The sequence below is a fragment of the Ambystoma mexicanum genome, chromosome 9 (genome assembly GCF_040938575.1).
Source record: "Ambystoma mexicanum isolate Mex_15411 chromosome 9, UKY_AmexF1_1, whole genome shotgun sequence".
Lineage (NCBI taxonomy): Eukaryota > Metazoa > Chordata > Amphibia > Caudata > Ambystomatidae > Ambystoma > Ambystoma mexicanum.
In genome coordinates this window covers 180,157,859-180,180,037 of record NC_090931.1, presented here as the reverse complement: position 1 = coordinate 180,180,037, position 22,179 = coordinate 180,157,859, and the positions used below count along the sequence as shown (strand labels likewise).

Sequence of the window (22,179 nt, the reverse complement as noted above, 5' to 3'; positions counted from 1 at the left end):
CGCGTCAAAATGCAGTGGTTTCACCCGTTAAAGGTGTACCCCATACACCATTTAAGGGGAGCGGGGGTGTCCCCCGCTCTCCTTAAATGGTATAATGGGTACGTGGGTTGCGGGGGTGCCCCCGCATCCTTTACATGGATTGTGGCAGCAAAACCACAGCCTTTTTGCCACAATTTTTTTGTCTGCTGCCATTTTTGCCACGATTTTTAACACATGGAACCGATGGCTGACAAAAAGGCAACCTTCCATGCCAGAAACTTAACGGGTAGTTCCTGGAAGGGTTTGAAGGGGGCTATCTGCAGCAGACGAAAGCACCAGAGGCAAGTCCAATTGAGGCACCACCGCACGCTTCCTCAGTTTCTTCAAGCGGAAGCTCTTGAGCAGCCTGTTTACATACGGATGAACAGAGCCCAGGTCAGTCAATGGACCACAGCCACCCATTGTGAGGTCAACATTGCTGGTGCCAAGCCCAAGTAAAAATCTCCGGATCCAAGCACCACACCATGAAGGATGTCCAGTGATGACTGTAAGTGGAGAGCGTTGCTGGTCACTTGCAATCTTGGACTTCTGTCGCCACTGCATGGGACATCCCTAAGCACTGGAGACCATGACGCTCGATCTCCATGCTACTAGATGCAGCCACTAAAACGTGTCCCGGAACAAATGTGGGCTGAGAAGCAGGGATGAATCTATTGGAAAAACCCACAGTGACACCACTGCTAGGAGACATAGCAGGGGGAACCATGGCATGCAGGGCCACGGGCGCCCCCCTGCATCACCTCTGCCTTCGGAGAACTCGCACCAGCAAAAGGAGGGGGGGGGAAGGTGTACAGAAGGCCACTATTCCAACGGTGTGTTTTGGATCCAAACATTGGGGCCTGACAAGAGTCCCATAGTAACAGACTTGCCGGTTGCCCATCGCTAACCGGTCAAACCAAGCGATTCCCCACTTCTAGGTTATCTACTGAAAAATGTGTGGGTCCAGATGATAGTCCAACGAGTATGGGAACTTGCGACTCATTTTTTGTTCAGGTAGGCTCTCTGCACCGATTGTCCGAATTAAGACATGATGCCCACTGATCCATGGTCGTAGGGACTGCAACGCTCGGTGAGCTGCTTGCAATTCTCTCCATTTTGATGATTGGAAAGCTTGAATGGGGGCCCACTTCCCTCGTGCAAACCTGTTTAAGGGTTCCTCTGCCAACCCTGCAGACTGGCATCCGTCGTGATGACCTTCGGCGCAGGAGATTCTAAATCAACGCCTTTCAGGAGGTTCCGAGCCACCACTGCAACTGGAGAGCAAGCTGAGGGTAATGGCAATCAGTCACGCTCGTAATCCCTGGTGACCAGGAGGCAGCCAGATGAAACATCAGTGGGTGCATATGTAACCTGGCCCAAGGCACTAGAACGGATTGTAGCCACCATATCTGGGCCTGGCCGTGGCTGAGCAGATCCCACAAATTAGACTGGAGTAAGTGCATCCTTGGGATGGGAAGACAAGCCAACTTGGCAGCCACTTTGAAATTAATCCCCATAAAGACCAGCTCCTGTGTTGGCACCAGGTTTGCCTTTTTGGAGTTTGAAGTTGTGATGGGACTGAACGGTGCACACTATCTCCATTTTGGGCCACGGCTTCCACCTCAGATGTGGCCTGAACCAAGAGATTGTCCGGTATGGTGGAGAACCCCCATCACTGGGGCTAAATTCTTGGTGAAGATCTGTGGGGCATCACCATGAACTAACCCCTGCCACCCTGTAGGTTGTATCGGGGAGATCACATGATTGGCCATCTCCATCTTGAACCGTGCTATGCCAACACATTTGTTGAGGGCTTTGAGGTCCATGACGGTTCCAAATTCCCCTGTTGGCTTCTACACTAGGAATAATATGGAGAAAAACCTCCTGGAGTTCTTCCTTCCTGGGGACCACACAGCCTGCTTTCGCAACAATCGTTGGATGCCCTCCAGAAGAGCCGCACTCTTCAATGCTTCCCTGGGCACAGGTGTATTCTGGACCCCAGCATCGGAAGGAAGTGTCATAAATTTGATTGTGTACCATGCCTGTACATTGTTCAACACCCATTTGTTCAGTACATCCCACCAGGCCGACATGAACAAAGAGTCTGCCGCCCACCGGCACAGATCGCCCAAGATAGCCGGGGCTTTGATTGCCCCGGCGAATGCATTGGTCAGTTAGAGGTTGTGCCAGGATGGCCTTACCCCTCCTCAACTGGCTGCATCCTCTGCTACGAAAGAAGCAGCTGTGCGTTGGTGCTGTGACCGCATACTGCAGCCTGCTGATCCTTGCCCCACAAACCTTGGGCAACTGCGATACGAGAGGGCATGATTATGGTCATTCTGCGACATCTCGAGGAACAAAATCCAACTGAGGTCTAAAGAGACCTGGACCCAAAAAAAGGGTAACCTGGTAACGGTTCTCTTCTGCTGGGTTCTGTTTTCCAGGATCTAAGCTAAATGTGTCTTCTGGCCGCAATAGTGGAATTATCTGCCGACTTAATCAGCACATGATAGTTAATGCCTAAACTGGACCTGCTTATCCATCATAAGCAGGGATTTGGCAGCGTCTTCACCCTCCAGATAAGCCACCTGAAGATTCTGAAAATCCAGCATCAAGGACTGGTCCGTATTTGCTGAATACGCACCCGCCCGGACAATTAAATTCAATGCAGAATATATACGCTTCAGGGAGTTTTCCACCTTCCTGTCCACTGGATCCATGGGCAGGGGTTCATCAGGGGAAGAAATTATTTTAGCCAATGCGGACCCCCATCTGGGGATTCGCCTTCACGTTCCCCGGGTACTTGTCGTCAAACACCTCTAAAGGGTAGAATTTGAATAGATGGTGAGGAAAGGACTGTTTCTCTTTGTCCTTCAATTCGCGCATTAACAGATTCTCAATGTCCTCATAAAGGGGAAAGGTTGTACTGGGAGCCCCTTTTGAACTTTTTAAACCATTTCTTCTCCATGGCAACAGTCAGGGTTTGGTATCCCTGATCTGGTCCAATAGCAGTTTCAGGACTTCACGCTAACACATTTGCCATAACATATTCCTGCAGCCTCCTCTGCCTCATTAAGCAGCGCCTGTCCATCATCCTTGACATCTGCAGCTTGGTCCCCATCCAGAGCCTCAGTGGCCCGGTAGTTGGAAGAAGGGTCCTGGTACGCCTGAGCTAGTGGAAGTAGGCAGGGCTAGATGTATGGCTTCCACCAACGACTGCTGGACAAGGCGTACCCCCTCTGCCTCCTACATGTGTGGCCTGGAGTGCTAGTGGGGTTTTCTCCCCACTAGGGAGCGAGGTGAGGAGGAAGGCTCAAGATGTCTCCTCTTCTCTGTACACTTACGACCTTCCATCACAGCCAACCCCAGTGTTGAGTAAGAATTGGTGCAGTCACACTGTGTGAGACTACATAAGACTCAGCTGCTTGGTATTAGGTAACCCACCTTTTGGTATAGGTCTGTACTACACAAGTTGGTCGTGTTACAGCCAGGCCTATCTCAAAAGGGGTAAATGTGAGCTGTACAGATGAAATTGGTAAATACAAGTAACCAACTACCACTAACACTCATGGTTTTAGTTATAAATATTTATTTATTTACACATATGTTTTAGCTAAGCATTCTTTAAAAAGGCAAATGGTTGTAACGGTTCAAGCAAACTTTGGAATCACTTACTTTTCAAAATCACTAAGATTGGTGATTACTCTTTGGGTATGCTAATACTTTTCTCCTACACCCTGAAGTGACTCCAATAACAAGGATAGTACTGCATTTCTATATAACACCTATCACCAATATACTTTTCAGATGCTGTGTTTCCAAAAGGAAGGGTTAAGGAGATATAGAAAGGTTAGAACATACTTTCTTATCAAGTGAGGACAAATTGAATCCCCCAATGAAATTAAGGTAAGCTTTTCCCAGCAGTAAACGTGTTCAACAAATGACAGCCTCTAGAAGGACAAACAATGTCAAAGTCAATGGATTCACAAGAGTGCCTTTAGGGAGCCAGAACAGCCAAAGTCATTTGGACAAAGTCTATAGCTCTGTTGCTCTTCTTGGATAAAAGTCTTTCACAAAGTCTGATAGCAGAAAATCACTGTAGGAACACAAGCCGTTAGGCCTGTGCAAAGGGAGTCGAAATCAGCTCAAAGTTAAGCAAGTGCAAATCTGAAGTGAGAAACCACGACTTAAGGTGAGAAGGTAAGTACCCTCAACCCCAAACAGTACCTTTGGTTTGTAAGTGGTCCAGCTGGATGTCGTCTTGCTGCAGCCAAGCAGACCTTGGTTCCTGAGCCTCAGTCGCGGGGACAAGAGGGAGGATGCCTGGAGTTCTCCTGCGGCAGTACTCTGGAAGAAACTTTAGCAGCTACAGTCTCTCTTCGATTCAGCAGCACTTTGCGGTTTCAGCGCCTCGCCAACAGCGCTGATGCAGATTGAATATCTCTGGTTGGACTTTCCTTGCTCCCTCGGTCCAGGACTCTGGTGATGGATTTCCTGCTTCTGGAGTTTCCTTAGGAGGCTTCTGGAGCTTTTGGCAGGTTTTGTTGCACGGCAGACGTTGCACTCTGTTATGTACACTTGAACCCTGGCATTGGGCTTCTGCAGCAACGGAGAGGCACAGCAAGTCGTGGATTGTGGCAAAGTGGAGTTCGTCTCAGGGTTAGTTGGTCCCACTAACACAAGTGTGTATGGGAGGAACTTGGTCACATGGTGTCTCCGTCCCAGGACTGTGTAGGTAGGTGACTGTCTGGCTGCAGTGACCATGATGAACTAATAGGGTTTCGGGTATCTATAGAAAAGAAGCCCAATGTCAAGCTCCATGTGTGAGGAAATGAGGGGGAAATGAGATGGGAGAGGGAGTGGGATTGTCATTTTTTTGAGGCAGGGTGAAAGATGACTGTCTTTGAAAAGTTTAGCATGAGGCCGCATAGAGCCATTCAGTAGTTGGTTATGTGTTCTGTAATTGCAGGGGTGACGGAGAAGAATACCCAAGTATTTTCTGCAAAGAGTTGATGTTTCAAGCCAAAGGGGGAACTGAGTTTGCTGAGTGAGGAGGTGAATATGCTCAAGCGGAGTGGGCCTATGAGGAACACCCACTGGAAGGGGTGTTGGGGAGGAGGTGCTGGAGTCCCATGATTTGGAGGAGGACCAGTCGGAGATAGGAGGGCACCCAGCTTAATACAGTGTCCTTGACACTAAGGAGGGCGGGTTTGAAGGAGCGAGGGATAATCCACAATGTTGAAGGCAGTGGGTTTAATAGGATGAATGGAGGAGCAGTGAGAGTGATGACCAGTGCTAAGAGAATGGATGGCCTGGATGAGTGCTGGACCAGAATACCGATTGGGGGTGGTCAGCAAGTGAGCGTACCTAGAAATAGTGTACTCTGCGGTCAAAGACTACTCTCAAGAGTGTTGGTGTGAAGGAGCAGGGCAGGTCTATAGAATGAGGGGATGTTGGTGTCAACACTTGGATTCTTTGCAAGCGAGATCAGCAGAGTTGATGTATGCAAGTTCCTTAACAATTTCCGAAGCAAAGGGATAGCACGGGTGGAATTTCAGGGGGTATGGGGGAGAAATGGGAGGGCACGGCTAGGAGAGAGAGAGAGAATGGTGGGCACGGTGTCCTGTATTTTGGTGGGTTTAGTGGGGAAGTAGGAGTCAAAAACATCATGGAGAAAGGGGAGGATATGAAATGACCGTGATGCTGAGGATAAAGTTCCTAGGGCCATTTGTTCATGCTATCTCATCATGGAGAGAGGGGAGGGAATGAAATGACCGTGATGCTGAGGATAAAGTTCCTAGGGCCATTTGTTCATGCTATCTCATCGTGGAGAGAGGGGAGGGAATGAAATGATCGTGATGCTGAGGATAAAGTTCTTAGGGCCATTTGTTCATGCTATCTCATCCTGGAGAGAGGGGAGGGAATGAAATGACCGTGATGCTGAGGATAAAGTTCCTAGGGCCATTTGTTCATGCTATCTCATCATGGAGAGAGGGCAGGGAATGAAATGACCGTGATGCTGAGGATAAAGTTCCTAGGGCCATTTGTTCATGCTATCTCATCCTGGAGAGAGGGGAGGAAATGAAATGACCGTGATGCTGAGGATAAAGTTCCTACTGGAGAGAGGGGAGGAAATGAAATGACCGTGATGCTGAGGATAAAGTTCCTAGGGCCATTTGTTCATGCTATCTCATCATGGAGAGAGGGCAGGGAATGAAATGACAGTGATGCTGAGGTAAAGTTCCTAGGGCCATTTGTTCATGCTATCTCATCATGGAGAGAGGGGAGGGAATGAAATGACCGTGATGCTGAGGATAAAGTTCCTAGGGCCATTTGTTCATGCTATCTCATCCTGGAGAGAGGGGAGGGAATGAAATGACCGTGATGCTGAGGATAAAGTTCTTAGGGCCATTTGTTCATGCTATCTCATCCTGGAGAGAGGGGAGGGAATGAAATGACCGTGATGCTGAGGATAAAGTTCCTAGGGCCATTTGTTCATGCTATCTCATCCTGGAGAGAGGGGAGGGAATGAAATGACCGTGATGCTGAGGATAAAGTTCCTAGGGCCATTTGTTCATGCTATCTCAACGATAATAACAAAACTCTGTGGAACAGATCAATGATAGGGGTGCAGGTAGCGCCCCTAGTTGCTCTGGTGACATTCTTTATGAACATATTTGAGGATCTGCATGGGGTGGCTGTATATGGTAATGCCATTTTACAGGGTATTTTAGAGTGATAGAATTGTGACATGTGGTTAGCGGATATGGACCCAACATGCTGCTATGATTGGGGCTAAGGTTCGGATGTTCAGAAGGTATAAAGTGAAGTATGTGCACTTATGTCACCGTATTTATTGATGGATGTTTTGAATCGTCCTCTTGTATTACCTTTATTGGGATGAACTTGTAATGGTGACTTTTAAGGTCTTTGAATAATTAAAGTGTTGATTTCTCTTTATTCTTTTGGGAATGGTATCATGTATACTATAAACACAATAAAACATAAGACATTTTTTTTCTTGGGGAAGGGCTGAAGTTTGGCCTGGTGGGTCATGGATAGTTTGTGAGGGTGGTAACTTTGCCTAGCATGGCATAAGTTCACATGATGGAGGTAGAAAAAAAAGACCCAACATAACAAAATGCAATCGCAAAAACTATCGTGCTGTAGCCTACCAAAGAAAGCAAAGCATTCTCACAGATCCTATCATAACAAGGCCTAACTGAGCTGAATAGTATTGCCTTAAAATACGACCACCAAACGTCATGGCACTAGATCCTAGCATAATCGAATGACAGTGCAGCATCTCTTCCAACCGAAAGGAAATGCATTCTACAGGAGTGTGCGTTATATAGAAGTGTAACTGCACCGGTAGCTGTGTGTGATAAATGAGCCACTACATGCCAGGGTACGTGGCCAGCCATCAGATATGTGATATCGGAGCTGATGAGCAGCGTATTGTCAGCTGTTGAGCCGCTTTGGATGTCATCTGTTAGCTGTTGAGCAGGCTACATATGTCAAATTGGTGATGTCCAGCGGGGTGTGTGTGATTTCACTCGTTGAGTGGTGTGCATTTGATATCGGAACGTATGACATTGGAGCTGTTGAGTAGGGGGCGCATGCATTTTATGTATCCAAGCTGTTTCGTAGTGTGTGGGAGATATTGGAACTGTTGCGCAGGACATTCTTGGCAGCGCTGGCTCAGGGTGCGCTCAGAGGATGCGGCAGCACAAGTGCATCCCCACGACGCAGCAAATAAAGGGCACCCCACAGTGCAGCAAATAAAGGGTACCTTGCCTCCAGCTAAGTGTCATGTAAACAGTGCCTATGATTCTTTAATAGGTGCTTTTTACATGACACTGAGCTGGAGGCAAGGTGCCCTTAAACACACTTTACTACAAGAACAGTAGGGGGCTCAGTTCTGTTGGGGGCTCAGTTATGTTGGGCTAATACTTGTTTTAGTATCAGCCAAAGAACAGAACGGAGCCCTGTGCTGTTCTACATTTGTGGTGGGTGGAGCAGGGGTGATGGGTGCACAAATCCTGCACAGTGTGCTGACAGACCTGGGGCTGGCACCGATTCAGTGCTCTTAAGGAGCAAATATGCGATATCTGAGCACTGGAGTAGCATTCAAGTCAATGGTTTATGTTGATCAACGTGTGAGATAGGAGTGCTGCTGTTTGCTCTGGCCTCGGTCTATCAAGTGTACATTGCATTTGCTCATCTGCTCTTCTTATGGCCCTTTCCAGGAGCGCCAGCGGCTGGAGACCATCCTGAACCTGTGTGCAGAATACACCAAGACGGACGGCAGCGGCACGGAGGCGGTGGACCCCCTGCGCATTGAGGAGCAGCGCATGTTCCCTACCGCTGGGGACGGCACCATTGGCCGAACGAGCAGGAGGCCCTCGCGGGAGGCAGCGAGCCTTGCAGCCATTGGACGGGGCAGGCGGGACCCTAGCCCCAGGAATGTCCCGGATGGTGGTGGGCACAGACAGCGGGAGAGCCTGGAGAGGTCAGACGAGGAGAACCACAGAGAGGAGTGCAGCAGCACTGAGAGCACACATCAAGAGGTAAACCCAGTTCCTCAGAGGTTGGGGGTAGGTTGTTAGCTTCTATTTTAACTAAAGCTTCACCACCTGCTCGGAAACATAAAATAACGTGTATGTATCACTGTATGAAGTCATATTGACCGGTGCAATGTAATCTGGGCAGCTGTGGCAGTCTGGTGAGGGCTGCAGAAGAAGTGTCCCCAATAAAAGTTAAATCTGGTCCCCTGTTGCACAGTGCTGGCAGGAGATTGTTCCCGCCACAAGCTTTTCTGAATTTAAAGGGACCATTCTTTGGCTTCTTAACTGATTGCCAGTCTCTTCTCTTCGCTGTTCTGAGTTCAGATATAAAAGTCAAATTGTGAGCAGACAGTCCTGATAAAAATGTCCACATGTCTCCTCCTGATGGAATGAATGTCTCCATATCCTCTAAGCATCTCCCCTAGAAGAATAGTACCCTGCGCGCTCTACCTCATCGGACAGAAGATCCAACATAGTTTTATTTGGCATATACATAATACTCCATTCTCATTAATTTATTGGCATGTCAGACTCAGAACAATGACACCAGAGCGGGCCTTAATTGCATATATGAGACCTTCTCTTGCCTCACAGCCAAAGTGCTCCCTCTGCGCCCCTTCCTTCCATCTGTGCAATCTGGCCCCTGCCTCTTGTGCTTCCGTCTTCGCTGCTGTCTGCTAGCAGTCCCATCGTGGCTGTGTTCTGGGGATCTACTCTCTGCACTCTGGCCTGAATTTCACATGTCCCTGCTGGCTCTCTTCCCACCTCTTATGTCATGAATCTTGACCCTAGTCCTTTTGTCCCTGTTCCCCCCCCCACTCCACCAGGCACCACTCTCTCCATTTCCATTGTGTCATCACAAAGGTAGGGTTATATGTGATGTTAGCGACCCATATTTCAGAGTGGTACATTTCATTGCAACCAATTTCTTCTTTTAATTTCCACCCTTAGAACGCCACCCCAACCACATCCCTACTAATTTTAACCCCTTTACCCCACTACCCCATATACATGTAATTAATCATTTCGGTGTTTCCGGTGTTGGGTACTTGGGTGAAATGTACCACTCTGTTTTCAGTAAAATGACTGAGTACCCAGAGTTAGTTGGTCAGATAAGTGTGTGCCCCCTTGCTTTTTTCCCTTTCATCTTGGACTCCTTTTTGGTGTATTTTGTTTAAACATGTTTACCTTTTGATCCCAAGTTTCTACCTACCCTTCCTCTTGGGGAGGTCGTGGTGAATCCTAGGAGTAGTTGGGAGTACACGCTTAGTTTGGACGCACAACCTTGTGTGGTACTGGAGCTCCTTCTTTAAGCCCAGTGAGCTATACTGTACCCTTCTGTTCATCCCGTCCAACACGCATCACTATGTGGTTCTTGCCATGTATTCAGGTTTGGCACATCAACTCCAGGTATGTAGAGTTTGTACCTTAGTCTTCTATTTGACGTATACGCCGGTGGCCGGTCCACAGCTGCATTGGTTTTTGAGATGTGCTGCTTCATATTTAAATGGCTTATTTTTCTGGTGCCCCCTTTCCTGGTGGCTAAATGAAAGCCTGCTCTTTTGAGCGGATCGCTTTACTCCTCCATTTAACGTATATTCTTAATCCTTCATTCCAATTTGTAGGCCAGGCCAGACAAGACATTTTTGGTGCACTCCTTCCTGTGGACATTGGTAGCGTTTTGAATCTCCAGGGTCTTCAGTTATGCGCTCAAAATCTTTATTTTGGTGATATCCATATCTACTCCTTTTTTGGCACTAGAGTCATGTGCCATTAGCATTAGAAGCAGTTGGGTATGTGAATCGGCGCTTTGCCAATACTCAAATTACAAGAGGTCCAATCAGAGTAAAACGTATTGTATGGGGTTCACCGCCCTTCATTTCCCCAGGAGCACAGCAATACCTTTTGGGAAGATTCCGGTTCTTCCCATCAACATTTTATGTGTTCAACATTTGTGTGCATCGGTTTAGGATCCCTTTAACTCTGCATTCTGAGTCAAGGAAACGCAAAAGGCTATTCCAAATGAGACTTCGAAGTAAGAAAGATTTATCAATGCAATTATGTAAAAATAAGTTGGGGGTTCACGACACAATGAGGTCTTAGAACAAGGATGTCTTTACTTTTCCACATTAATCTGTCTGTTTAGTTGGTAACATTTTCAAGCGTGCACAGTCTTCACCAGAAAGAAATCTACATAATGAAAGGGAAAATAATAGATGGCATTCTTATTTGGTATTTGTAAAGTGCTAAACTGTGTGGCCTTGTAGCACTGAGTGAACGTTCAGTAGATCATTGTAGCACCCAAATGGGTTTCTGGTATTGTGACAAATCCTTTGATGTCGTCCCTTCTCCCAGAGGGGGGAGCCCATACCCATGAGGCCAGGTAGGTGAGGCCACTACCAGATAGTCCCCCGTGGGGGTGTTACTCAGTGGGGGGATGTCATGGGCAGAGACGCTCTCTCTTGGGACTTGGATGAACACCTAGAGAGAATGCAGAACAACCCTCATCCAACACCTTGCACACCTCCCTACTATTTAGACCCCAGCACCTTACCCAATACTTCATGTACCTCGCAAACCTGAAGATTCACCATCTACCAATAGGTCCAGTTATTGCTGCAGTGCCTGGAAAGCTGACGAAAATAAAAGTACTAAGACGAGGTGGCTTAAGAGAGGCATACCGATTACCATGGAGCCACTAACCAGGAATGACGTTAAGCAGGGTGCGGGACAAGCCCTATAATAAATAAACTGAAGAATGACTCGACGTCTTCTACTGCGGAGGAGTCTGCGTCAGCTACCCGGGAAGTTCAAACCGGGTGAAGGGAGCAGAAAGGCGAGACGTCACCGACGCTGAAGCAGCAGAGGGCCCAGCAGGAGACCAACTCCTACCGGGACAGCCGAAGGAGTGGCAGTCCCCCACTTGTTCTGAGGTGGACCACCGGGTCCAAACAGGCACTGTTCCTGAGTGGGGAGCGAGACCTCACAGATGCCGAAACAGCGGGGCTCGAGGAGCCGCTGGAGAAAGCAGCCGGTCAGATCAGAAGGCAACTGGTGAGGCTGGCAAGAAGAAGCACAAACCCTGGAAGAGCCTGTGAAGTGTCCCCATTGGGAAATGGGTAAGTGGAAACAGGGGGAACCCGGCGGGTGGAGTCAAGAGCCAAGCATAGCCTCAGGGATAGAATCCCTCATTACAGTGGTAATGGAAATACCACTGGCCACCAAGAGTCTGGGACCCGCACGCAAATCTAGAGTTAGTCCCCCTCATACTGGGGGTCAAGCAGAGCCACTGACAACCAGGGAAGGGTCGAGCACCCGAGAATCGAAACTCAATGCAAGTCAACCTTCGTGGCAGTACCTGGAAGAAAAGCAATCCAGGTCTGCCAAATCCACAAAATAAGGAGCTACAGGTCTGGGACCTGCACCCACAAGAGAAGACCAGTATGCGTCATCCTCCCCGGGACAGTACCTGGCAGGGGAGTGAACCAGGTCTGCCAGAACAAACCACTAGAGGGCTGAACTGTGAAACTAAGTATACACTGGGGCTGGGGGAAGGGAGAATTTCCCCCTTGTGTTCTGAACTGTGAGAGCAAAGCCAAAGAAAGCCCGGAGATAGGAGCCATTCTCCTGGTAGTTGAGCCCACAAGGAGGATCAAACCAGTGATCCAGCGGGGGAAGGGAGTCATTGCCCCTTGGGTAATAAAATAGTGAACTTTCTGACACAGTGTTATAAGAACTGCAATCCTTTTGTTTGTGGAGTACAAAAACTAGGGGGAAGGGAGTCATTCCCCCTGGTAAGGAACTTGCAACCAGAAATGTGCCACCCAGTCCAGCAGCAGGGAGTCATTCTCTTGGACCAAGAACTTTGGTGCTACTTATTAGTTTAGTTTTAAGTGTAAGGGACAGAGATGGGGGACATGTTGACACATGTGGGTGGACTCTTTAAGTTGCTGAGTCATCCTGACCGACACATTGACACTTTCGTTAACGGCAGGGGGCAGGGAAACCCCTCATCGATATAGCGAAATGTATGTTTTCTCTTTTATTATACCAAATAAGTCTATAGCAATCACTATGCCACCTGTGTGTCCGTCCCCCCTTCTGCACCTGTACACATGGTATAAGTTGCATTCCAATGCATGAGTATTGCACCATTAAAAGATTACTTTTAAGATGCCCAGTGATTTGTTTAGCAAGGCCACAAGCAGATGGGATTGTGGTGTAAAGCCTGATGCTAAGTTTTGTGGCTTCTGTCGGTTATGTGAGGGTTCAATATGCAGTGTGAAGCCAGTGAGAAGTTGGGTGGCACTGAGCAAGATGCAGCTAGGTGGTGGTGGGCTGGGCACACAGTCAATAGTTCACAGCTGTGTGCTCTGCCTTTCTTCAGTTACCAGAATAAATTAATTGCAGATGATAGGACTTGCTTGACTTGGCCCATCATGTAGGCCTCCTGACCGGTTTGGAAGATTGGGTCGGGGCAGAGAGAGGGTTGATAGTTGGCAGGCGTAAATGGTAAACTGTGTTGGTAGGGGTAGGGGGCAGAGTAGGCTTTGGTGGAGAGGGCTGTGGAGGTGTTTTACTAGAGAATCCACACTATGTCCTGCTCCTATCGAGCCCTGCTTCACAACTGATTTCATGTGGGTCCTGCTAACATGTCTGATCATGAGGGAAAAGACGGAGGCATTTAGAAAGTGCTCGCAATTATTTGTATCTTTTGATCATCTCTTGAACGGTAGACTAATCATGAAGGCGTGATTGTTCTGGGCAATTAAGTGTGTACATTCAGGTTTCCAGCCAGCTTTCAAGCAGTTGTAGGGTAAGCCAAGGGCACATTCCATGGAATAGTTGGCAGCAAGTGTCATTCTTTGGTAATATTTCGATATAAGATGCACAAATGGAGTAAGCGGAAGTTAGGAACTTATTAATAAACTCCAACTAAAATCCTCCATCACGTGAGGGAGATTGTTACCTATTGGTAATGTATGTACACCCTCTACTGCAGATTTACGCTACAACCAAAGTTACTCGCCTATAATATTTTGTGCTTGATTTTCGGTTAAAGGTTTTGCAAATAAACAGCCCACGTTTCAATGCATTTGGAAGGCTGCATAAGTTACTTTCAAATGCATATAGGCATTTTTTTAAAACGGATCCAAGTGTTTTCGCGCCATTTTCCACATCTGCCCTTTAAATGTCGGTTTCAGCTGCAGTTGTTTAGAGTTCTTTTTTTATTTTTTTATTTACATGTTCCCCAACCCTAGCCTGGCAATACTTGCGCTTACAGCGCTTTGAGATCATACCAATGGTACGTAAGGCGCTATACAAATGCATTATAACATGGCATGTTCTGTGGTGTGTGATTGGTTGATTTGTGCACTCTTGAGATGCAGGCTTCCTTTGTGTACGTGTTCACTTGATTGTCAAACAATTGTTCCCCTTCACAGCACGAGGACTCGCCTGGCATCAAGTCCAAGATGGAATCCTCCATGCTGGAGGAAGAGCGGGCGCGAGTACTGGGCAGGGTGGATGAGCTGAAGAGCCGCGTGAAGGACTTGGAGCAACAGCTGCAGGAAACAACTCGTGAGGTGGGTTTCTGGGGATGCAGTGGCTTTACTTAAAATGGGGTATTCCCAAGGTGCACTGATAAATCCCTAATGGTGCCACGTGGGAAGAGGGGCAGCTACAGGGACCAATCCTTGAGCTGGACATCTGGGGAGGGAGGTGCTTCGTTTTCATGTCAGGACCTAGGAGTATTACAAGTACTGCTTAATCTCCTGTGTGCTTAGGAGGGCGTAAAGACGCGCCCGTGGGAAATGGGGAGAGGGCAAGCAAGACCCATATTCATCCCTTGGGGTGCACAGTTAATTTTGTATTCACACATTGAATTAATGTATATAGGGCCTTCTCCAAAGTGAAATAGTGATTCCTTGGGGCACTCTGAGAAGGGGCACAGAAAGCCCCAGTTAATGCGTGCCGATTCTCTAGATCATGGGATGTGAGGGGACCGCTAACGCTACCTGTAATAAGGATTCAAGTGTTGCTTTGGAATACTCTGGAGAAAGCAAGGAAAGCTCTCCTTAATATTGAGTGGTACTCTGAAGGTCCCTCATTTTTACACTTGCGTAGCGAGCGGTGAAGGCGTGGTGGTCAATCTTTCGATGCCCCTGTGTGGTGGAGATGCTCGTTACCCTATCCCAGCCGATCCTTCTTCCCCATTGAGAACACCTTCATTTATTTTAACGAGTGTAGAGCGGGGGGGGGGTGCTGGTTTTTCCAGGAAGGGTTCTTCCTTGTACAGTTTTTGTGTTTGATTTGGCATTCTTGGTGACAGTACTTTGTTGATGGTGAGGGCCTCATAATAGTTACTAAGAAGGGAATGCCAGTGAATTTCCATCACATTTTATCAAAAACTCCCCCCTTGGGTACTACCCAAACAGTCTGTCACAAAAGGTATGAATTGCCATTTGCAGCTATGGGCCACTTATAGGTGCCCGAGACAATTGTATGCCCTAGTCCGACCCTGCCCATGTGTTTTTTTATGTTTGAGTGTTTCTGTAGTGCCCTGATGAAGATGCATCTGTTTACTGTGATCAGGCTCGGGCAGCTTTGGCGGTGGGGCAAGGCTGCATTTACGAGTGTCTAGCCATGAGGTGTTGCTTCTACCTTTTTTGGGACCAGTCCATATTTTTTTATTTGTAATCCAGGCCTGGTTTTCAAACTTGCATTTCATTGTACAGTGGCGTTTGTAGTCCTGCCTGTTAATGAGGAGGCCACACTGCACTGACCAGAATGCACCAGGCTGCAGTAGACCCAAAGTGCAGGGGTACCTCTGTTCATGCTCGACCACTATGAGCCATTCAGCAAATCGACCCACTTTCTGCAGGAATAGACGAGGAAAAGGCACACACAGGTGGCAGTGGCTTTCAAAGGAAGGGGGTCAATTAATCACAACAAATACTTAAATAGAGAATCTTATCAATCAAAAGAAACTATCAAAATAAAATGTATTTGGAGCGCAAATAGCACAGTGTTTGTATTTCATTTTACTACAGATGTGTAGCTCTGTGCAGCCTCAGAGCCAACAAACACAATTGGATGCAGCTCCACACTACCAAGGTAGCAATCACAATTTGAAAAAACTAAATATACTCTCCATCGGTTGTTACCATAGGCTGTAATCTTTCTCTACTTTCAAAGAAAGGGTATGTGATATACAATAATCCATGATGGAGTCCTTGAGGTTCCCGAGGCTCCTAATCCACATTAATGGCCTGGATTTCGGAGTACGTTTTCCATTTTGCTGCCTTTTCAGCCTCCTTCTGTGAGACCCCCAGCATATCTGCTAACACTTTGGCTTTTCCTGACCCCTTTTTGGCAAATTGGTACCTTTTTAACCCACTTGGCTCGTTTCCTTTTGTGACGGCACTGGCCAGTCCGTACGGCTGCCAGGAGGACCCGATTCTAAGCACAACGCAGTTCCCACTGGGAAACTCGAGTATTCGATAAGAATAAGATCTTCTTTGCCACGTAAACCTGAGTCAATATTCTGAAGGGCAACCTACCACTTCCCAACCTAGCGGCCCCGCTTAGGCCATATGTGATTTAGCAGTCAAATTTCATAATGCATTTCTTTCGTTTAAATCAAAGAGAATGCACTTATTTAACAAAATGTATTTTTATTTGGTTATTTATATAGCGCTCTTTCCCCACTTGAGTGGCCCCCATGCACTTTTTGCTCGGTTGGAATGCCCTCAGTGACCGTAGTCAAAGTGGTCTGAAATTCTAGGGAGTTTTAGCTTAGGAGATGCATGTGTGCATGTTGCCTTTCTAAGATTTGTGTGGCTGGCAAGGCTCGACTAAGCAGTCCAAAAGAGGTCAGACACATGGATGGGTGCTGTTGGGGGGGTAGAGATGGATTGCTATTGGTGAGAGAGTCTATGTGAGGCCAGCTATACCGGGTTCCTTTCGGGTGGTGGTCGCTGTATGCTAGTGGCAGAGGTGTTGAGGTACGTCAGGTGTTTATCTGGATGGCTGTGTGAACTAGTCCGGATGTGCTTGGCCACATACTTGTTCTATCATGCATGGATGCTCCGCCGTGCCTGCGGCCTGTGTCCACACTAGTGGTGTTAGATATACGTACTGTAGGCTGCGAGATTGCTCGGCCGGGGCCATATTTGTCCACGTCTAGAATTGAGTCCTATACCAATGGACCTAGGTTTTATACTGTAGCAGGTATCCGCATATACTAAACAAAGATGGAGGCTACACCCAGATTTGAGAATCCTGTATAGTGGGAGAGAGGCCTACACCTAACAATGCAATTTAAGTACAAGACTAAGCACAGCTACATTTGAGTACGTGACTAAACGCAGATAGATTTGAGAATCCTGTATAGTGGGAGAGGCCTAGGCCTATTCATACATACTCACTGTGTTCAATACAATCTCTACATGAACTAGCTATTCCCTTGACAATGTGTCAAACATCTTAATCTAATTAGCAACAAGTCAACATAAAAAAAATGGAAAACATAAAGAAAATCAGTATTCATGCAAATAACAGATTTTCTAATATAATAAGGGACCAACTGTGCTAATTGAAAACACTCTAAACAAGGATCACTCATATATTTTGCAAAGAATGATGTGCAGTGAATGCTTCCTAATCAATTCATTAGTGCTTCATAAGGAGCGATTTTGACTTATGATCACCACCCAATTCGATAATCCAAATAACTATTTTTTGGGGCCATCTGACGATCAAAATATCTTTTTGGGTTCATCTGGCAGTTGATGTATTTTGTAGTGAAGACTTATTTGTTAAATCCTCAGTTTCGGTGGGAAAACTAATTAAGACCGCCTTCGTATGGGCCTTCACCTAAGACCCTACATTGGAGAAACGCACCTATTTACTGATAAGACCCAGTTCTTTGTTTTTCCCTTTTTGGGGTAGTTACCTTTCTTGAGAATAGCTGTGCAGGGGGACACCATACCCCTTTTTCATTTAGTGTTAGTGGAATTTCCATTCACACAGTGTGCTCAACGGCGGGTTGGTGGCTGTGTGACGCAAATTTGCAGCATTATTTTTACTGCAGGGTAGCTATTTGGCTATTTTGAAGGGCTGAAATGGCTTCTTTTTTTGGTGCTGTGCGGCATAGGCTTTGTTGACAATCTCTCTCTGCTAACCCCCCCTGTCCAGGGTGAGAAATGACCTTCTATGTTCATGCTCCTTTGCTGGCTCTGTCTAGTGCCCATGAAAGGCAGCTGAGTGTTTGGAGGTTTCGTTTGCAGACACTCTAATCCACATCCTCACCTTGACTGATGTCATGAGTCCCTGAGCTAGTTATCCAGGATTAAATGGTGGATGCTCCTTATTAAGTGGCCTGCAGTCTTAACAACTTGGACCCCGGAACTTCCAGATCGTCAAACAAAGCCTTTGCTACACCCCAACACTTGGACCCGAAACACTTCCATGGAGAGAACGGTCACCCTCGGTGGCCTAAGCTTACCTGGAGTTGTCAGTCTTCTTGACCGGTGTTGGAGGACCAGGGCTGGATACCTATTTAGTTGCACCTCTGGATTCTCATTGAATCCACATTGAATTCAGCTGTGTGTGAAACAATCTTTAGCACCCGCCCTTGCCTTACTTTTAATGGTGGATCCTAGTGATCTAGGAATATAAGCTGGGGGACACCCATACTCTGATGGCTGCCTATTTCTATCTAAGCGAACCCATAAGTAGCAACGTACAGAGTAATAACCATATAACCATGCTTACCTATTATTCCACAGCCCTTTAGTTAGAGGTGCGAGGAGACCTATCCCCACGTAAACGAGTGTGGTGCACCAAGTTAGACCCAACTCTATCAATTGCTAATGTAGCAGAGCAGTCTGGCTTCACTCCTAGGAGTGGGTGGGCTGGAACCAAAGTACGATTAATTCCAGACACCTATGCAATAAAATACACCACTCATGATATACAGTAAAAATGTGTGTGTATAAAAATCAATCTTGGGGTCCTACACACGTGAGAGATCATGGGTAGAGTGGACATCACACTAGGGATAGTATTACTGGCACGCCTTAGGTGGACGCCCATTTTCGAGTTTTGAAAAACAAACTGTAATACTACGCAGCTTCCACTAGATGTCGGCCTATGCACAGCATGTGAATCTAAGCAGATACAAGCATCAGAAATACGATTACAGTGAGTAATGTATCCCATATTCATTTAGTATTGCTTCATGATTAAAAACAGTCAAATGGGCACTTGGGAACATTGCAACAGAATGCATTAGCATGAAGGAAAACCACAATAAAGGTAGAAGACATTGTTCCTACTTCGTCCCAAGACATAAGTATAGGAGACTAACCCAGCAGGTGAGGACTAGGCCTTTCAAACTTGTAGAAAGAAAGGGGTTATTCTTTTATTTTTACATTTATTACAGCACACCAAACCCTAGGGCATCAATGCGCTAATTACAGTAAGAGAACATGTGCCGGACCGGGGATAAACGTTTACAAAATAGATGGTGGGTCAAGAATGCACACTCTGAGAGCCTCACCTCATGTTGCGAGGGGTCTACGTCAGGTGTGCAGTTAGACGGGTAGGAATGGAAAACATATGAGAGGTTGCACAATCTGGAAAAGCTTTGCCTCGTTGGAACGTTATAGTAAAGGCAGTAAAATTACAATTGCAGTAGTGGGCCCGAATAGGTCCCAGTTCAATTTGAGAAACAATATAGCCACCAATGGTTACTGAAACAGTCCTCCTAGGGGACCTTTTTGAAGCTCTATTTACTGGTTTCCAAAATCTTCCCCATATTTTGAAAACCACCAAACAGTCACCTACCCACTGTATGTAGATTGGAAAGTATGGAAGTCTACACCCGTTTAAACTATAAATGAGGGTTTCATGACGAGCCTACATCAGTGAAACTGCCCTGGTGGTCGTGCCTTATGGAGCACATAGACAAAGGGATGACTCAAAACCAAATGGCCAGCAGCAGGATTTTAAAAAAAATGCTTTAATTCCTGTTGGGGTGTAGAAGTTGGGGATTGAGAAACTGGTGGTTTTGGTTATAGACTTTTATTTAACACAAAAAAAGGATTGGGGAAATGCCTTTCCTTCCCTAACGCCAAGAGGGGTTTCCCTACCTCAAAATATTAGTCTACGGAGTCAGGATGTCCAAATAATATCTGTCCACCATTGTGTCCAAAACCTACTTGAAGCCCTCACACTAAGAACTAAAATTAAAAAGGACTTTCTTCTTAAAAATCTGTAATTCCAAACACAAAGTTCCAAAAAGTGCACCAAGTTCCAATAGACTTTCGATGGATAGACAAAATAGGTCTCCAGTTGAAGTGGACGACCTTCCCTTCAACAAGTTGTCGATATTCTTTTTAGCAATAAAGTTTTGAAACTATGTACAAAACCAGCTTCCAGCTGTCAGTCTTTCTCTTCTTCACTCTTGCTTCCCAGTTCACAAAAGATTAGAGGAAGTGTTTCCTTTCCTCTGGTTTCTCTTCTTTCACACCTAACCTGGTTTCTGTTTCTCCCGGGTACTGTGACTCTCTTCTTTGGACTACTTCCTTGTAGACAAAAACCTCTGAGGGAATACTTGCCTTCCGTTAGTTTCCTTCTTCCTGTATTCACTCACCCTGGGTACTCCTCTTCCAGGTACTGCACTTAACTTAAATGTTCACACTTTTTATCAAGGTAATGGTTGCTAATGGTTTCACTCTTCCCCAGGTACTGGGACTATGAAGTCGCCGGCTTCCTGTATATCTTCAGGTTTACTCTCCTGACAAGTACTACTGTTGGTGAATTTTCCTTCAGTTACCCTGGTTTCTCCTTCCCCAGGCATTGTTAATTATGAAGACTTGTGGGAGCGATTCAGACTCTCCTGTTTTCTGCAAATCCTCTTTCTCGTAAATTCGGTTCACTCTCGTGCCAAGTATTACCACATGTGACTTTATTTTGTAAAGTCTGTTGTTCCCAGACCCGGTTCTCGGGGTGTTCCTTTCCCCTCACCCTCTGCTTGGGGGTATTCGTTGCCCCTCTCCCTCTGCCACCACCTCTTTAGGTCCCAGGAGCCTTTCTGCCCAGTAACTTACCTTGTTTCTGCTTCGCGAGGGCTTCTGCTGAGTGTTGCTCCATGTAACAATCTCGGGACATGTGGTGTTTTGCAGCTTCACTGGACTAGTCTGCTTCATGGAAGACTCCTCGTTCCCCTGCTCTCAGGACCACCTACCGACTTTGTTTTGTCGATTCACGTTTTGTACTCCTATTTGGGATTGGCTTCACCATTTCGTCTCGCGTCCTGGAGCTCTCGTGGTCTCTCATCTGTACCACGCCAGCTCCCATGGTTCCTCCTAGGACTGTCTCCCATATGCAGTCCTTCTTCCCTTTTTATAGTCATATTGAAATTGACTATCTGTGATCTTCATAACTCTGCACACCTTCCTCGTCGTCGTATTGATATCATCATTCTCCATATGCTCAGTCGCGCTCCCCTTCGTCCCAGTGGAGTCCGAGTTTAAGTCCAGTGTGCAGCCCCTATTCTACCTCGTCCCAGTACTATGTAAAGGGATGAAAGGGGTCTACCATTCACAGATACATGGGTTGATAAGGTATTGCATATCTCTGGGGATGGTAGGAGGTTGACGAAGCTAGGATATTACTACAGTTCTCCAGCATGGGGTCTGGCATGGATTCACATGCTCGTGAATATTCCCCGTCGTCAGGCTGGGAATCCTCGGTAAAGAAAAAACCAGTATCAGTTTCGTTTCTGATCTGTCTTTCGTAGTAATAACCAATCACTGGTCTCTGCGTCATACTGACCACAGCCAATGACTGCCCTCTACCTAAGCACCGCCTCTGGCAGCCATCTTCAGATTTTTACCGCACGTTCATGTGTTGGGATCCTCGTGCTATTGCTCTCGAGCGTTAGTGCTATTTTTTCACGTTTTTTCTCAAAAACTTCGGTTTTTTCGGTCAAAAGAGCCTCAAGCTCCACCGACTCTCCATCCGATCAACGGGGACCCGTGTCGGATTCGTCTGCGCCCCTCAAGGGTGAAGATTTCGTCGAGCTACGCTTTTGGAGGACTCCAGAAGTTTCTCAGGCCCGGACATGGTCCAGGAGAAGGGAAGCTCGACGCCCGGAAAGCTGTTCAGGATCTGCCCTGGATGCCAGCTCCAGAACGTCTTTAAGGAGGACGAACACTCCTTTTGTCTCTACTGCTTACATGAGGACAAGACGCACGTGGAGAAGGACTGTGCGTTTTGCGGCAACATGTCGGAGCGGACCATGAAGGACCGCCATCAACGTCTCGCCAACTGGCTGGAAGGGAAGAGCCCGTCAGGCGAGAAGAAGAGGAAGAAATCCGAGCGGTCTTCTAAGACCTTTGAGGACGCCCCGGCGACGGGGGTCCAACACAAGGCCAAGCACCGCGAGTCCGCTGGCACCGGGAGCGCCGAACGGTCGGGCTCTACGGGCGCCAGGCAGGGCGCACCCTCCCCGGCACCTTCAGCCACGAGCCAACGCTCTGGGTCGGGTAAGAGAAAGGGCGAGCACCCGGCGAAGCTCCTGGAG

General features: G+C 47.1%; 1 protein-coding gene across 19 annotated transcripts in view; it reads left to right on the top strand.

Annotated features, from left to right (window-relative positions):
* Positions 1-22,179, top strand: part of PHLDB1 (pleckstrin homology like domain family B member 1) — a 500,781-nt gene that overhangs the window by 375,148 nt on the left and 103,454 nt on the right. For all 19 annotated transcript variants that reach the window (XM_069614411.1, XM_069614410.1, XM_069614414.1 and 16 more), the window contains 2 exons: positions 8,268-8,588; positions 14,030-14,170. In XM_069614411.1, the coding sequence (XP_069470512.1) occupies positions 8,268-8,588; positions 14,030-14,170 (462 nt within the window). The remainder of the gene's footprint in view (positions 1-8,267; positions 8,589-14,029; positions 14,171-22,179) is intronic.